General features: G+C 39.9%; 1 protein-coding gene across 1 annotated transcript in view; it reads left to right on the plus strand.

The window, feature by feature from the left end:
* The window catches only part of UBE2F (ubiquitin conjugating enzyme E2 F (putative)), a 52,914-nt gene that overhangs the window by 12,910 nt on the left and 26,317 nt on the right, over positions 1-13,687 (plus strand). Inside the window, exons 5-7 of the mRNA XM_062506715.1 lie at positions 3,158-3,225; positions 6,673-6,743; positions 10,552-10,609. Coding sequence (XP_062362699.1) covers positions 3,158-3,225; positions 6,673-6,743; positions 10,552-10,609 — 197 coding nt within the window. The remainder of the gene's footprint in view (positions 1-3,157; positions 3,226-6,672; positions 6,744-10,551; positions 10,610-13,687) is intronic.

The following is a 13,687-nucleotide window of genomic DNA, read 5'->3' on the forward strand; positions in this document are numbered from 1 at the left end:
TTTTTTTTTACATAATTGAAGAAATTCCAATCCCTGCAGTTTTCTGCAGTGCACCATCAGTGGATATTTAGCAGCATATGCTAGAAAATGGCTAAGACTTGGATTTTTCTGCTGCAAAGGACAAAACTCCATGTTCCCAAGGCAGATACTGCTGGTTTTATCTGCTCTCTGAAGCTTCTCTTTCCTTTTGTCATCTGAAACAGTTTTTCTGCCTTTGAAAAATACCCTTGTGCTGCCACTTGCCTCTGTTCATATTTTTTGCACCAGTATCATATTAGATTAAAATTAGGGAAAATAAGGAGAGAGATGCTTAGAATCCAGGCTTGCTGCACTGGTATTTGGAGCACAAAATTGGAAGCTGAGGACTAAAACATGGTAATGACCTGGAAAAAAATAAAGGAGGTGACTTTGGGTAGCTTATATGTGAAAAAATCCAGAAGAGTAAGTGCAGTAAATGCAATTTCCCTGCAGTTCCCAGGCTGGGGTGGGTGTGGATATTTGAGTGCCACTCTTAGGGGGATTAATAAAGACCCTGTTTTCTGGTGAAATGCTCACAGATACTGGTGAGCATGGCTGATTCAGGGAGCTACTATCCAAAGTGCATCCTTCGTGGCCTGCCCTAATTATCTTGGATTTTCTTCCAGAGTGAGGAAATAATTAGTTTAAGTGTTTTCCAGAGCACTTTCAGGCATTAAAACACCCTACGAACACAAGCTAAGATTAGTCAGATTGTTGGTAATGAAACTTGAGACTGAAGTGGGAGGGATGCTTGCTCTGCTAATACAGCTTGAAGACATAAATTTAAGCAGTAGGAGGAAAACTGTGGCTCAGACATCCTCCCTTTTTAGCAAAAGTCTCTGTGGCCAACTTCCTAAGTTATGTGTTAAAGCTGTTTCATTTGATGGGTTTATTTATAGCACTTTCCTCACTGTTAACTCTGCCAGAACATTTTTCCTACCACTTGTCCGTGCCTAAAAAAATTGAGGATTTCTCTCCAAGTCCGAGAAGCTATTTACTTGAGATGCTGACAGATGACTTCATTGTGAAGAGTTACCTTGTTAATCCAAGATTTCTGGCTGGGTACTGAGGCTCTCCAGAATTTTTAATACATATTTCAGTGACTTGTTAATGAATAGCTTTATTGTTGCTTTACAAACACAGGAAGGGAGAATTTGTATAAAAGAGACAAGAGATGTCTTGGCTCTCCTAATAGTGTAAATATATCCTTGCTTATTTGATAGCAGAACCAGTAGCTTACCCAGTGTATTTTTTGATTAGTGCTAGTGTGATTAGTGATTGGTGTCAAGGTAAACTAAAATATAGAATGAGTTGTAATGTGAGGCAGTGATGAATATTTTAATTGTCTTGAAGGAAGACTTGATCTGAAAGTTCTTCAGTGTTAGACAGCCATTGCAGTTAGTGTTCATTAATCCTGAGGATTTTCTTTGACATAAGACACGTGTGGACACCTCCATCAGTAGGCATTTACTTTGTTTTATCAGGGGTGGAATGTGAAGAGCTGCTACATGCTTTGCTCCAAGTCCAGCAAATTGAGGAACTAGTGAAATTAAGCCAAGAAAAATAACTTCTGTACTTGGAAATATGATAATTCCTGACACTTGGTTAACATGTATTGTAGTGCTAGATGGTGGATAAAGTGCAGTCAGCTGTCTGTGTTCTCTTGGATAAAGGTGGTGTTAGAGCTCCTGGGGGATATTGGACCATTTTCCCAATGACTCCTTTCTGGAACAGTGTCTCACTCTGAGTGTGTTGCACATTTGACAGGGAGCAGTTTTACCAAGGGGTATCAGTGTAACTCACCTCTTACTTCTTGTTCTTCAGTAATGGTTTGCCTTTACTGATTTTTAGCTCTGTATATTTAAAAACAAAAGATAAATGCTATTATCTTGCTTTTTTCCTATAAAAATCAGTGTATGTCCCTTTACTTTTGTGGTAAAGCCAAAAAAAATTGCTTAATTGCATGCCTGAAACTGCTTAATAAATCCAGCACACTTCAGAATTGAATTGGGGTGGGAATGGAGAATGGATTTGAAAAGCAGATCAGGAGACAACAACCTGAAGGAGGATTTTCATGACCTACAGTAGACAAGCTAGGGTTTTTTGTTTGGTGTGTGTTTTTTCTTTTTTTGTGGTTTGGAACAGGCTAGATAGTAACAAAATTCTTCTTAGACTTTATGTAAACTATGGATTGTTTCACAGAACCCTTCTTTGCAGTGTTGGTTTAAGAAATACAAAATATAAAAAACTTGCATCATATAATGCTAACCAGCCCTCCTGGCCTTCACTGGGGCTGGAGTGCTCAAGGTGGTTTGAGCCAGAGCATCCCTCCGATATGTCAAATCCCCAGTGTGGGCTGGGTACCTGTTTCCATTTTTTAATGAAAATCCTCAGTAATGGCAGTGCCAGACACGTTTCAGATCACTTGCAAGCATTTCAGCTTCCAAGCCACAGCTATTTCGAGAGTTGCAGGCTGACTGTCATGCCATTCTGTTAGCCCTGGTTAAATGGAAGAAGATATGTTAATGTGTCATATTTGAAAATTTAGCCATTTTAATAATTCAGTAGTGAGGTTGGCAGAGTGGCAGACGTGTTTTCCTAGCAGATACATCACAGTAAGATAATTACAATGAAGGAGCCTGCTTGCTCTTATTGCAGTACACTCTGAGACATGCTCTTGCACACATCATTCATGCTACATACATACATACATACATACTACATTCACCACGGTGCAGGTTTGGGAAGATGTGCTCAGTCCTGGAGCAGGATTTAGCCATACATCACCAAGTGCAGGATTTTTCCAGCTTATTCCAAGGGTCAATGATGTGGCACTGCCTGCCATGTGCCAGGATTTTCTCCCTGCGGTGAGACATTCAGTCCAAGGTTCCTCTAGCTGGGTATCCCTGTTCCTGTGATCAGGGTGGTAGATTTTTATGGGACTTCTGGCTGCCCTGACTTCAAATTTCTGCTGTAAAAATGTTGGGACTGCAGGAAGACACAATGCTCACACACTTCTTGGATTAGGTGGCAGCTAGTAGTGCAGCCAGCTTAAGTATTTGATTATAACCCCGTGCTGTTGTTCTAATCTTGGTGTTTTTCTCCTGTTTAACTGTTTTCCTTATATTCCCTTTTCTAGATGAGGGCTATTACCAAGGGGGGAAGTTTCAGTTTGAAACTGAAGTTCCTGATGCCTACAATATGGTGGTGAGTATTTGTCATTAGTCTCATAGTTGTCATTTTAGGTTTAGTTACAGGTAACAGGACTTCAGGGGGAACTTGGCATTGAGACTGAGAAATTATCTTCTGTCTCAATAAAACAAGTCTCTGCAACTGTCTGGCAGAAGTTCTTGGAAGTGCAGATGAGTCTGATCTGAGTGCCCTCCCTTCTGGCTGAGGTTCTGCTCTCTCCTGTTAATTATTCATGATACCTGCATTTAATTTCTCATTAAAAAGTTTTATATATATATATAAGAATAAAATAAGTGAACCCGAAGGAGAAGGTTGACAGTTCTATAATTTCCTCCCCATTCTTGTGCTTTGTTGTCTTACTTTTGGTGTTGGAAGTTCAGAGTCCTTTCAGAGAGGCTGAAGAGTGTGTAGGGGAGGATCCTGCAGAAGAGTCTCAAGGGAAGATCTTTGGTTCCTGTTCAGCTGTGCTGAGCCTAAATTCAGCATTATCTGTGTGTAGTAGTTGCAGTCACAACTAGGTAATGTTTGCAGGTGTGTGGGTTTGGTTGTGGGATGTTTTAAGTTCCCCTTAACTTTACCAAATAATTTTATACTGTGACAGAGATCACTCTTACTAACTCTTGTGTGCTCATTTTATTTCCTTTGATTTTTGTATTCCAGTTGTTCACCTAACCAGCACTGCTGCAGGATTGTTTGTTGTGTGTTAACAGGAGAGCTGAAGTTCAGTTTTGGTCTGAGATTCTGATTCTCAGTTCCCATAATAAAAAAGCCTCTGGTTTGTTACAGTTCCCTGCTCAGCACTGGCAGGAAAATTGACAGCAAATGTTAATGAAGTATTTTTGAACTTGAGTACCTCTCATCCAATACAAAAATAAAGAGTTTTGGAGAAATGCAGGAGGTTGAATGTTGGATTGTGATCAGGTTATTAATGCAAATTTGTGATCCCCTGTGTTGAGGGAGTTATGCTGAGGCTGTGGTTTGTTTCCTGCCAGGCAGAATGGGACTGAAACAAGTGATGCCTGTTTTCAGGAGAGCTCTGCAGACCTGCCAGGGCTCTCAGCCCACAGGCAAGGTTGGGATATCACACCTCTGCACTGGCAAAAGGAGTGGATATGTGGAATTGTGATGTAGTGGAGGAGCATAAAATAAATGAAAAGGACAAACTAGGAAGATTTTGTATTTGCTTTGCTCTATGTAGTGTTCAGGTTCAGGCAGTCTTGAGAGAGTTCTTCAGAAACTGGTGGTGGAAAGTGGCAAGAAATATCTTGGGGCTGGAATGTAGTTCACCCCCAGGAACTTGTATCCCCATTAGAGCCTCCTGGGGGAATTATGGTTTTTACAAGCTGTGAAGAGAAGAGCTGGAGTTACAGTTGCAGGGTGGCTTAGCAGAATGCTTTGGGACTAGCTGCTGTCTAGAGAAAACATTGCAAATTACATGGACTCCAGATTTCTCTTAGGAGCCACATTGCTTCTCTAGGTAAATTTCTTCACTAGTGAAGAGTTAGAGCTACAGGATACTGATAAAATTAAAGCTATAAGTAATCCATACATTTTTTTAAAAAAATTGCAAGATCTATTGGTACACCTGTCCTTTAAGAGTGCCCATGTATCACGAACTGAAACTGCTGATTTTAAATGAGGGATCCCAGAGCAAAAGTGGCTGCTTGGAAACGGAGAAGGAAGTGGTGAATGTGGTCACTGCTGTGTTCCCCAGCTGAGGTGTCTGAGGGGAAGGAGCTTGGGCAAGGAAAAAAATGGATTTTGGGAGCTTTGTTGGGCAGAGTGTCACACGTGTTCAAGTGAAACATCATCCTGAGGAAATTCCTGGATTATTTGGTCTGGGGAGCATTCAAGAATGACTTGGAACAAGTTGCAAGGAGAAGTTTAGTCTGAAGATAAATTTCATAGTAGTGCTGCAGTTGTCCTGTCTGTCTAAAAAGGAAAAAGGAGAGAAAAATCTTCGTCTTACTGTCAGGAGTGGGTTTTTCTAACTTCTAGCAATGAAAATCACTTTGAAAGGATAAAGGAATTATTTTGTTTCCACAGTACAAAAAATGAGACACCAGTTAATTCACTGTGAGGATGCGGGGATTTTTTTAAAAAGAGAGTTTGTATAAAGCTTCTTTTTGACTCATCAATACATTTCCTGATTGAAGGTGCATATGGTAGAAATTCATTCTTTTATCTTGTTGTAATGGCATGGAAAAAATTCTGCTGCTTTCCCTTGCTTGAGAACCAGGCATCATCTTTCAAAACAATGTGAAAATGCAGTTAGTGAAAAGCTTGTGCTGTTGGAAAACTTCTGAGGTGTTTTAGAGGTCGAAAAATTGGAGACTGTTTTCTGTGAGCCACTTAATTTTCAATAATGCCGTGACTGATGTCCCTTGAGTTATTGCACAGAAATGGAGGAAAGGCACAATCTGCATTATCAGTCCCAGATCTGTTGTGGTGATCAGTGTTCTTTCTTCTAGAACATCTCTTTTAGGTAGGTTTTTGGTATCTTAGTGTCATGCATATTTTCTTACCTTTTCCAAGGAGTCTTAATTTTTAAAAAAATTCTTAAAAAGGTAATTGGGAAGTTAAGAACAAAATGAGACAAAACATATAATGCTACCATGCAAATACAGATCTGAGCTATTTTGCCTGTTGATTGAAGACATCATTGGAAAGAATGGAGGGAGGTGGCTCCACATTTATAATCTGTGATTTAATTGAAGTTCTGCAAGGTGCTGGTGTGTGCTGATGATTCCAGGACACTTCCTATCAGAAATAATCTGCCTGATTGAAAGCTGCAAGTCCTATGGGGAGATCACAGGGATGGCACAACGTGCTGTTGCTAAGCTACTGAAATTTTGCTGTCCCACTCTTTATTTACTTCACAAAATTAGAGCATAGGTGACTGTACTTTAAAAATCTGTATTTCTGAACCCCACTATGAAGTTCAGAAAAATTGATGATCTTACCTGTGGCTTTTCATTTTAGTGTCTCAAATTCAGCTCTGATGCATTCCTGTTCAGTTGTGAACAGGAGGGTCTGTACTTAAAAAAGTTATTTATTTGGTGTAGTTGTTATCTTTACATCATCTGCTATTTTTCAGCAAATCTCTGATTTGGACCAGCCTTGGTGAAGTTTTGTGGTTTCAGTTCTTGTTTTAGTAGGTTAAGTATGAAGAAGCTGAATGACTTAGTGTGTTTTCCTTGAAGGAGTAAATTTTCTTGGCTTTCTTAAAAGTTATTTTTTTTCTAAGGAAAAGCCTAATAGCAGCTTGTTTTTTTATGAAGAGTTGAGAAAAGCTAACAGGGCAGAGAAATCTGGTTTGGCTCTTGTAGATTATCTGTCATTGCCCTAAACATACAGACCCAGGCTGTGAATATCCAATGTATTTGCCTCTTTCTGTTTTATGAGTTATAACAGGGTTTTATCTTAAAGAATAACAGAGTAATTTGTTTTCTCTCCTGGCAGCCTCCAAAGGTAAAATGTTTGACAAGAATCTGGCACCCAAACATTACAGAGACAGGAGAAATCTGCCTAAGGTAGGAACAACATTCTGGTGGAGATTTTTTTTGATAAAACATTAAATGTAACTGTGTTTGACAGTATTTTTTTGGTGCTGGTTCTGCATATAACTTTTAGGAGCATAAAAATCTACTGAAAGTCTCATTCTTGCTGTGCTGCAGAGGCCATGTAGAGCCTGACTTGTCAAGTTCAGACTTAGTAATTTTTTTCTACTTGGGGTAAAAATGTAAGCTACAGCCTAAACAAAATGTGGTTGGGTATTTTCTTCCCTCCCTCATAACTGAACCATCCTCAGGCCCTGAGGGAGGCTTTGAGGCTTTGCCATTTAATACCCAAGTGTGTTATGAGCTTAAAAATCCTTTCTATTTCAGAAAGGAAGGGGAAAAGTGTTCCTTAAACTTTGACAGTAATTATTCTTTGCCATTTGTTAATTTTAATATTTAATATCCCCTGATGTGCCAGTTACAACAAAGTAGGGTTGGGGTCAAGAAAAGTCAGGATATGAAACCAGAAAGCTTTACTTTGCCAGAGTGAGAGGCTTCTGTTGCTGGGTGGTTTTCCTTGATAGTAAATGTTTCCTCTTCCAAATGAATCTGTGAAACTTCACAATTTCATCCTCAATACCTGATGGTGAAATTGGCCAGAAACCAAAGTGAAACAGAAGTGAGAAACCTGCCTGTCATTTTACAAGTTAATGGCACACACAAGAAAAAGCAGATGAAGCAGAAGCAAAGCCTGTGAGATTGAAAGCTGTTCTGGAAATCCAGCATGGTTGTCACCATGCGTATAGCAACTCAGTGCTTAAAGACAAGCTGAGTTTTTCCTCTAGATGGAAAAGCCATTTTTATGCTGTGTTGAAGGTCCTGGTGAAAATGAAGTTTTTTATTGCCCTTCCTGGGCAGGTCAGGCTCACCAGCCTTAAGAAAACGTAGATGTTCTGAGTGCAAGTGAAGGAATGAATAAGTGAGCTGTTTGGACCCAGGGAACAGCAAATCCCAGCCACCAAGCCAAAGCTGAAACTCCAACTACAGCACAGCATCTTCTGAGCTTCAATAAAGCCTCACATTCATAAAATCCCAGAGTGGTTTGGCTTGGAAGGGACCTCAAAGCTCATCCCATCCCCTGTCTTGAGCAGGGACACCTTCCACTCTAGACCAGGCTGCTCCAAGCCCTGTCCATCCTGGCCTGGAGCACTTCCAGGGATGGGGCAGCCACAGCTTTTCCATCTCTTTAAATGGTTTTAATTATGAGAGATGAATGTGGTGTTTGGAGCATCATAATCCTAATGAAGTGAAGGCATTTTTTTCAGCATCCACACAGAAACAGTTTGGATTGTCAGATATCTTAACGTATCAAACATTGGAAATGTCTGGCATTAGAAGGAAAAACTAAAATAACTTAATTGCTCTATGCCTGTTAGGAAATGCATTCTACCTATAGTATCTGCAATCAACTTACACAGAAATCTTTGCATTAAAATAGCTTAGTTATTTTTAAAAGCAGCAAAACCATCTTCATCAGTGCTTTTCCCCCCACACACCTCATGCTGTTTGATAATGATGCCAGGATTAAAACATTCTAAATGGTTAAACTTATGGTCAAGTGTGACAGTCCAGGGTAGGAGAAGTGGTGTTTTTCTGTGTTTTATGGACTGCAGTTACCTGGGACCATATTATTAATGACAGATACTAATTAGGTGTGGCCCATAGTGGATATCACCTCCCCTGCACGTCTGGATAGAAACCATGGAGTTTTTTCCAGGACTGATTTTCCCCTTACAGTATATTGTAGTCACTTAAGCTGCAGATTGGGTCAGCTGGAGTTTCAGAAGGTTTTACACTTACTGAAATCATGCAGTTCCCACTTCAGTAGATGTTTTTTGAAAGATCTCTTCAGGATTGTGTGTATTTAAAAAGAAAAAATTCCTCACAGCTTTCTTCCATGCAGGAATTGCTTACAGAATGAGAAGATATCTGTTGAAACGAAAGCTGAGCAGCTCACTGGTCACATCAGTGGCTGTTCTGGTTGGTAAAAGTTCAAAAGCAGTGATTTTGCAGTCTGCCCATAGGAACCCAGATACAAGGATTTGTAATCATAGGTTGGGAGGTCTCCTTAGGTCTGGGAAAAGGTTCTGTTTAGGGGCTTAATGATCATTCCCAGTCTGTAGAAGAAAGAGGTTCCTGCTCTAGAAACAAATTCTGTCAGCAAATGAGGAGTATTAAGCTAAAGGGACACTTCTGTCTCTTCACTGCTTTCCTGCCAGAGTGCTCTGAGAGGCACAAATGTCTCCTGAGTCCTGGCTGTGGTGTCCCCAGCTGGAGATGTGCCAGGAGAGCTCTGAGACCTTGAGAAGCTGCAGGCTTAGCTCACGCTCAGGTGCTCTGTCACTGAATATTTTTATGATTTTATTTTGTGTGTTGACTTCCTCCTCACTTGGAATTTCACAGTGAGGTGTATGGAGAGGCAAAAGGAAGTACTGCCACGCAATTTAATAAGGAACAGACCAAAAGCAAGCTGCTTTTGCTTTTGTCATATGGACACAAACTGCATCCACAAGATGTTGCCTTTAACGTTGCACAAGTGGTAATGGCATACTTTATCTTTCTAAAGGCACAGAAATGAGATGAGCAGCACAGTTAAGGTGAAATGGGCTTGTCCAGGTTGATCACCCTGTTCCTGGGATCTCTGCACTGAACAAGGATTGAATTTCCTTGGCTGTAAACTTGTCATGTTCATTAAATAGCTCCATAACCTGTATGGTCTAGTCATCCTCTATAATTTAAAAATTGCTTAATATGTGCCAGCCTGGAAATTGCTACAATAGCTAATAGTTTAAGACTATTTCACTTTAACCCTGTTGTTTCAGTAGTAGAAGCTGCTGCTGGTGGTGAATTTTTGTGCTTTGCTGTGTGAGCTGGGAGTTTTAGTTTACTCCTCACAGGAGAAGGCATGATTGTGAAATGATGCTGCCAAGGATTGTTTTAGATTTTTTTTCATTCAGATTATTACTCTTCTGTGCAAGACTTCAGCTTATTTTTCAACTGTGTTCTGACTCCCAATGTATGTCCTCGTAACTGCTGAGGTTTGGATCTGAAAGGTCCAGAAATGCCTGAACACCTCAAATGGTTTCTACTTGCCAATAGGTCAGCAGCTTCTCTGGGCTTAATATGTACCACCATATGCTGGTCATACAGAATTTCTATACTGGATGTGTACATATAGGAAATTCTGTATTTTATATGTTAATATTCATATTGAAATTCAGGTTATAGTTTAAAAGGAAGTTTTTCCTCTGGAGCAGACAGACTAAAACTTTTTCACTTTCTTCTCTTAACCTGTAGGAAGCAGAAGTCCTTTCACAGAACAGAGGATGATGATGATCCTCTCTTTGCTAATTAGATATCCTTCCCCAAAACACCCTTTTTTGGATTGCTTTGTGCCAGTTTTGGTGAGAGATGGGTCATCCTGCAAGGCTGTCTCTTCACCAGAGATTAACATGTTCTAAAATGCATCAGGGAATTAAGAGGGTTCAGTGTTGAGACTGTCACAAGGGTTTCTGTCACACTTGTGCTGCTGGAGGAAAATAATTCAGGTGTTTTGATAGAGGTTGAGCTGAGATGGGAAGTTCTGTAATGACACTGTGTAGAATGTAATTTTAGGCAGACATCCAGCTCCTGGGGATTAAAATTCCATTACCTGAATATAAATAGTGCAAGAATTAGATCTTATCTTGCAATTACTTCCTAATGTTTTCTGAGAAAGTTTCTGACAGAGGCATCTTAAGCAGAAGTTGCCCTGTATAATATGTGTGTCTTTTTTTTCCAGTTTATTGAGAGAACACTCAATTGATGGCACTGGCTGGGCCCCAACCAGAACCTTAAAGGTACTGTTTCCTTTTGTATGTGTCCAAAAATTCATCTTTAAAAATCTTTTCCTGGCCTTGGAAAGAAACAGCTCATGTGGTTTGCTCAAGAACATGTTTTTGAGGTGAGCTTTGTCTTTCAGCAAGTGTTGGTGGCAACAGTGGAACAGGAACAGTGCTGATTGTAGAAATGCTGTTAGTTTTTGTGTGGCTGCACAAGTGCTGCTCTGATAAAAGTTTTGGAGGTTGGTGTGGCTGCAGGTGACTCTGAGAACCCACACTCTGTAAGGTGTGCTGGTTTTCACCCAGGCAGAAACACAAGAGCAACCTGTGAACAACAATCCATAACCCTGATCATTTCCATGGGATTGATATTCCTGACAAAATCAGTGCAGAGCACTGAGCAGGAATTTATCTTCCTGTTGCTGTTCCCAGCAATGCTGCCAGAATTGTTTCTTCCAGAGCTTTAACAACATTAGGTGGATAAAGGGTGCACATCAGGTGTTTGTCTCTTTCAAAAACCAAATTGCAAGTGACCTTTATCTGATACTTGGTTTGCTTTTTGGCACTATGAATGAGATCTGTGACTTTCTTCATCTGTCAAATCTCTTCTGAGGTGAGCATGTGACTTTCTGGAAGTAAAATGAATGTGTTGTTTTGTGGATTTTCTTAAAGCAGTCTTTCCCTATTATTTTTTCATCAGTTGGTGTGATTTTGTTTTGCCCTTTGTGTTTCTGTTTTCATCTCAGGTTAAGTCAAGGCACTGAATAATTTAAGTGAACTGATTCTGTTCCTGTCCCTGTATTTAATTCAGAGAAAGTTTTTAGGCTGCTAGTTTCAAGCTTTAGCCATTAAATCAGTACAAGTGTTCAAGAAACCCAAAAGACAGGAGCTTTTTCTGTGATTGTCGGAATGAAAAATTCAGCAAGAGAAAAGGAGGTAGTAGCTTAATTTCAAAAAGAAAAAAATCATCTCAGATGTCCTCCTTGGATTTTTAATTTTTTTAGCATTGAAACACCACAGTTGTAAGCTCACTTTTTACAGCTTTTCTTCACCACAAGAGGACCAGTGAGAATTTGCACAGGATCACTATGGTCAGTAACCCAGTCTTGGCCTGTTATGGACTTGAAAGTCAGTATTTCATTCATCAATAATACAGAGTCGACCTGGTTTTCTGGAGGAACAGCACCCAGATGTGCCCAGTGAGGCACTCTGAACTACTAAAGAATTAAATTGAGAGTGGGCATGCCCTTCTGCCCCAAAAACTGTTCCAAGGGCATTAGAAAAGCCATTTAAGTAGAGAATACACACAAGCAGCCCCATGCACAAACCATGCTGAATGCAGCTGCATGCCTGGAGTTTGTGTGCTTAACCCTTTAGAAGGTCAGGTTTTTTGATTGTGTCTCATTTTTGAATCCTTGTGGTGGCAGCAGAGCTCTTACATGAAAAATCCTTCAAAATAAACTGCTGTGACCTTTTTAATATTTTTTTTTAGTCTCAAATGGGTAGAAACCTGAATAAACTTACTGAAATGAAAATCTGCTAAATTGTCTGTAAAAGCTGATAAAATGTATTTTTAACAGTGTGGGAGGATTCTTAAGGGAAGAGGACCTAACTGAGTTTTGTTTCCCAGCATTTTTTCACACTTGGTGTTATGTCATCCATGATTGAATTCTCTTCAGGTTACCAAGTGTTGAGCTTTATCTTTTTCTTCTTCTTTGTGCTTGGAAACATGTTTCCATGGACCACTGTGAAGAGCAGCCTGTGTATGAGTGAAGGCACTAGAGAATGTGCTATTTCTGAATTCCTGCATTAGATGCTTTTTTAAAAATCAGGTTCTGAGCAGAGTTGGGCTCTTACCCTGAAACAAGTTTAAAACATTAACCTGCCAACCTGTCTATATGTGCACTTTTTAAATCATGTTTTTTTATTCATAGAAACACTCCAGAAGCTCAGACCCTTAGATAATTTCTGGTAGTGGCTGGTCTCCAGGCTGTGGATTGTGTAAACCCTGCTGCAGTGCTTTCTAGCTGATCTTTGTGTAGCTAACAGGAGCTTATTTACTTTTCAGTCTCCATTCTGTCATGTTCTTCATCATTTTATTGCATATTTTCCTCTCTAAAACAGCTTGATCACAAAGCTGGAGACTTCTGCAGTTACTTTGGGCCTTGCTCAGAGTGTCTGAACTTGCTTTTCTCCTGTTTTTAGGTGTGATGGTCAAAATGGAAGTTTCCCAGGCAGAAAGCAAATAGATGGCTTTTATTCCATTCTGTTTTCAGCTTTTTACATCACTGGAAATACCAGCTTTTAAATACCTCATATGACTTCACACTGTTGCTGTTACTCTTCTCTGCCTTCAGTAATTTCAATTTCAGACTCCAAAGTGCTTTAGTAGCTCCTGTTAGTCCTCAACATTATCACCTGCCTAGCTGAGTTAGTTCCTAATGATCCTCAGTTTGTCCTAAATGCTTATTTTCATTTTGCTATAAAAACATCTCAGGTGATTGATTTTAAGAACTGAATAAGTGGATCTGGATTTTAAATGCCTGATTGTTTCTAAGAGTCAGGCTCTTCCTGCAGTTACCTCTAACTGCAACTGAAAATTGGTTCATAAATCAGTGGCTGATTGATGTGCCTTAGAAATAGTGAAAGCACACTTGGACAACTCTGTGGAGGGCATATGAACATTAAAACCATTGTTTAAAAATGTAGGGTGGCTGTTAACGGGGAATATTTGTCCTTTTTCTTCTTTTTGTAGCTGTGTTCTGATAGAGATCCAGCTGGCCTCAAAGCTGGGCTGTTTTCTGGAGGGTTTCCATGTTTGTTAGGTGTGTGTCCTTTCTAGTTTTTCACTGAGATGGTTTGAAGTGCTAGGTTTTGTCACTTTTGTGTTACTGCTGTCAGGAGAGACAGGAGCAGGGGTGGGAAACATCCAGATAGTCTTAAACTCTAGATCTGCAAACAGCTTTTCATGCCCACCTCCAGGAAACCACTGTTTTTTCAGGAATTTCTCTCCCATAACTCCAGATCCGAGGTTAATAAATATCTGTCTGTGCTATTAGATTACCTGATCTAAAAGGAATTAAGACTCATTTCCAG

Source organism: Cinclus cinclus, chromosome 21 (genome assembly GCF_963662255.1).
Source record: "Cinclus cinclus chromosome 21, bCinCin1.1, whole genome shotgun sequence".
NCBI lineage: Eukaryota > Metazoa > Chordata > Aves > Passeriformes > Cinclidae > Cinclus > Cinclus cinclus.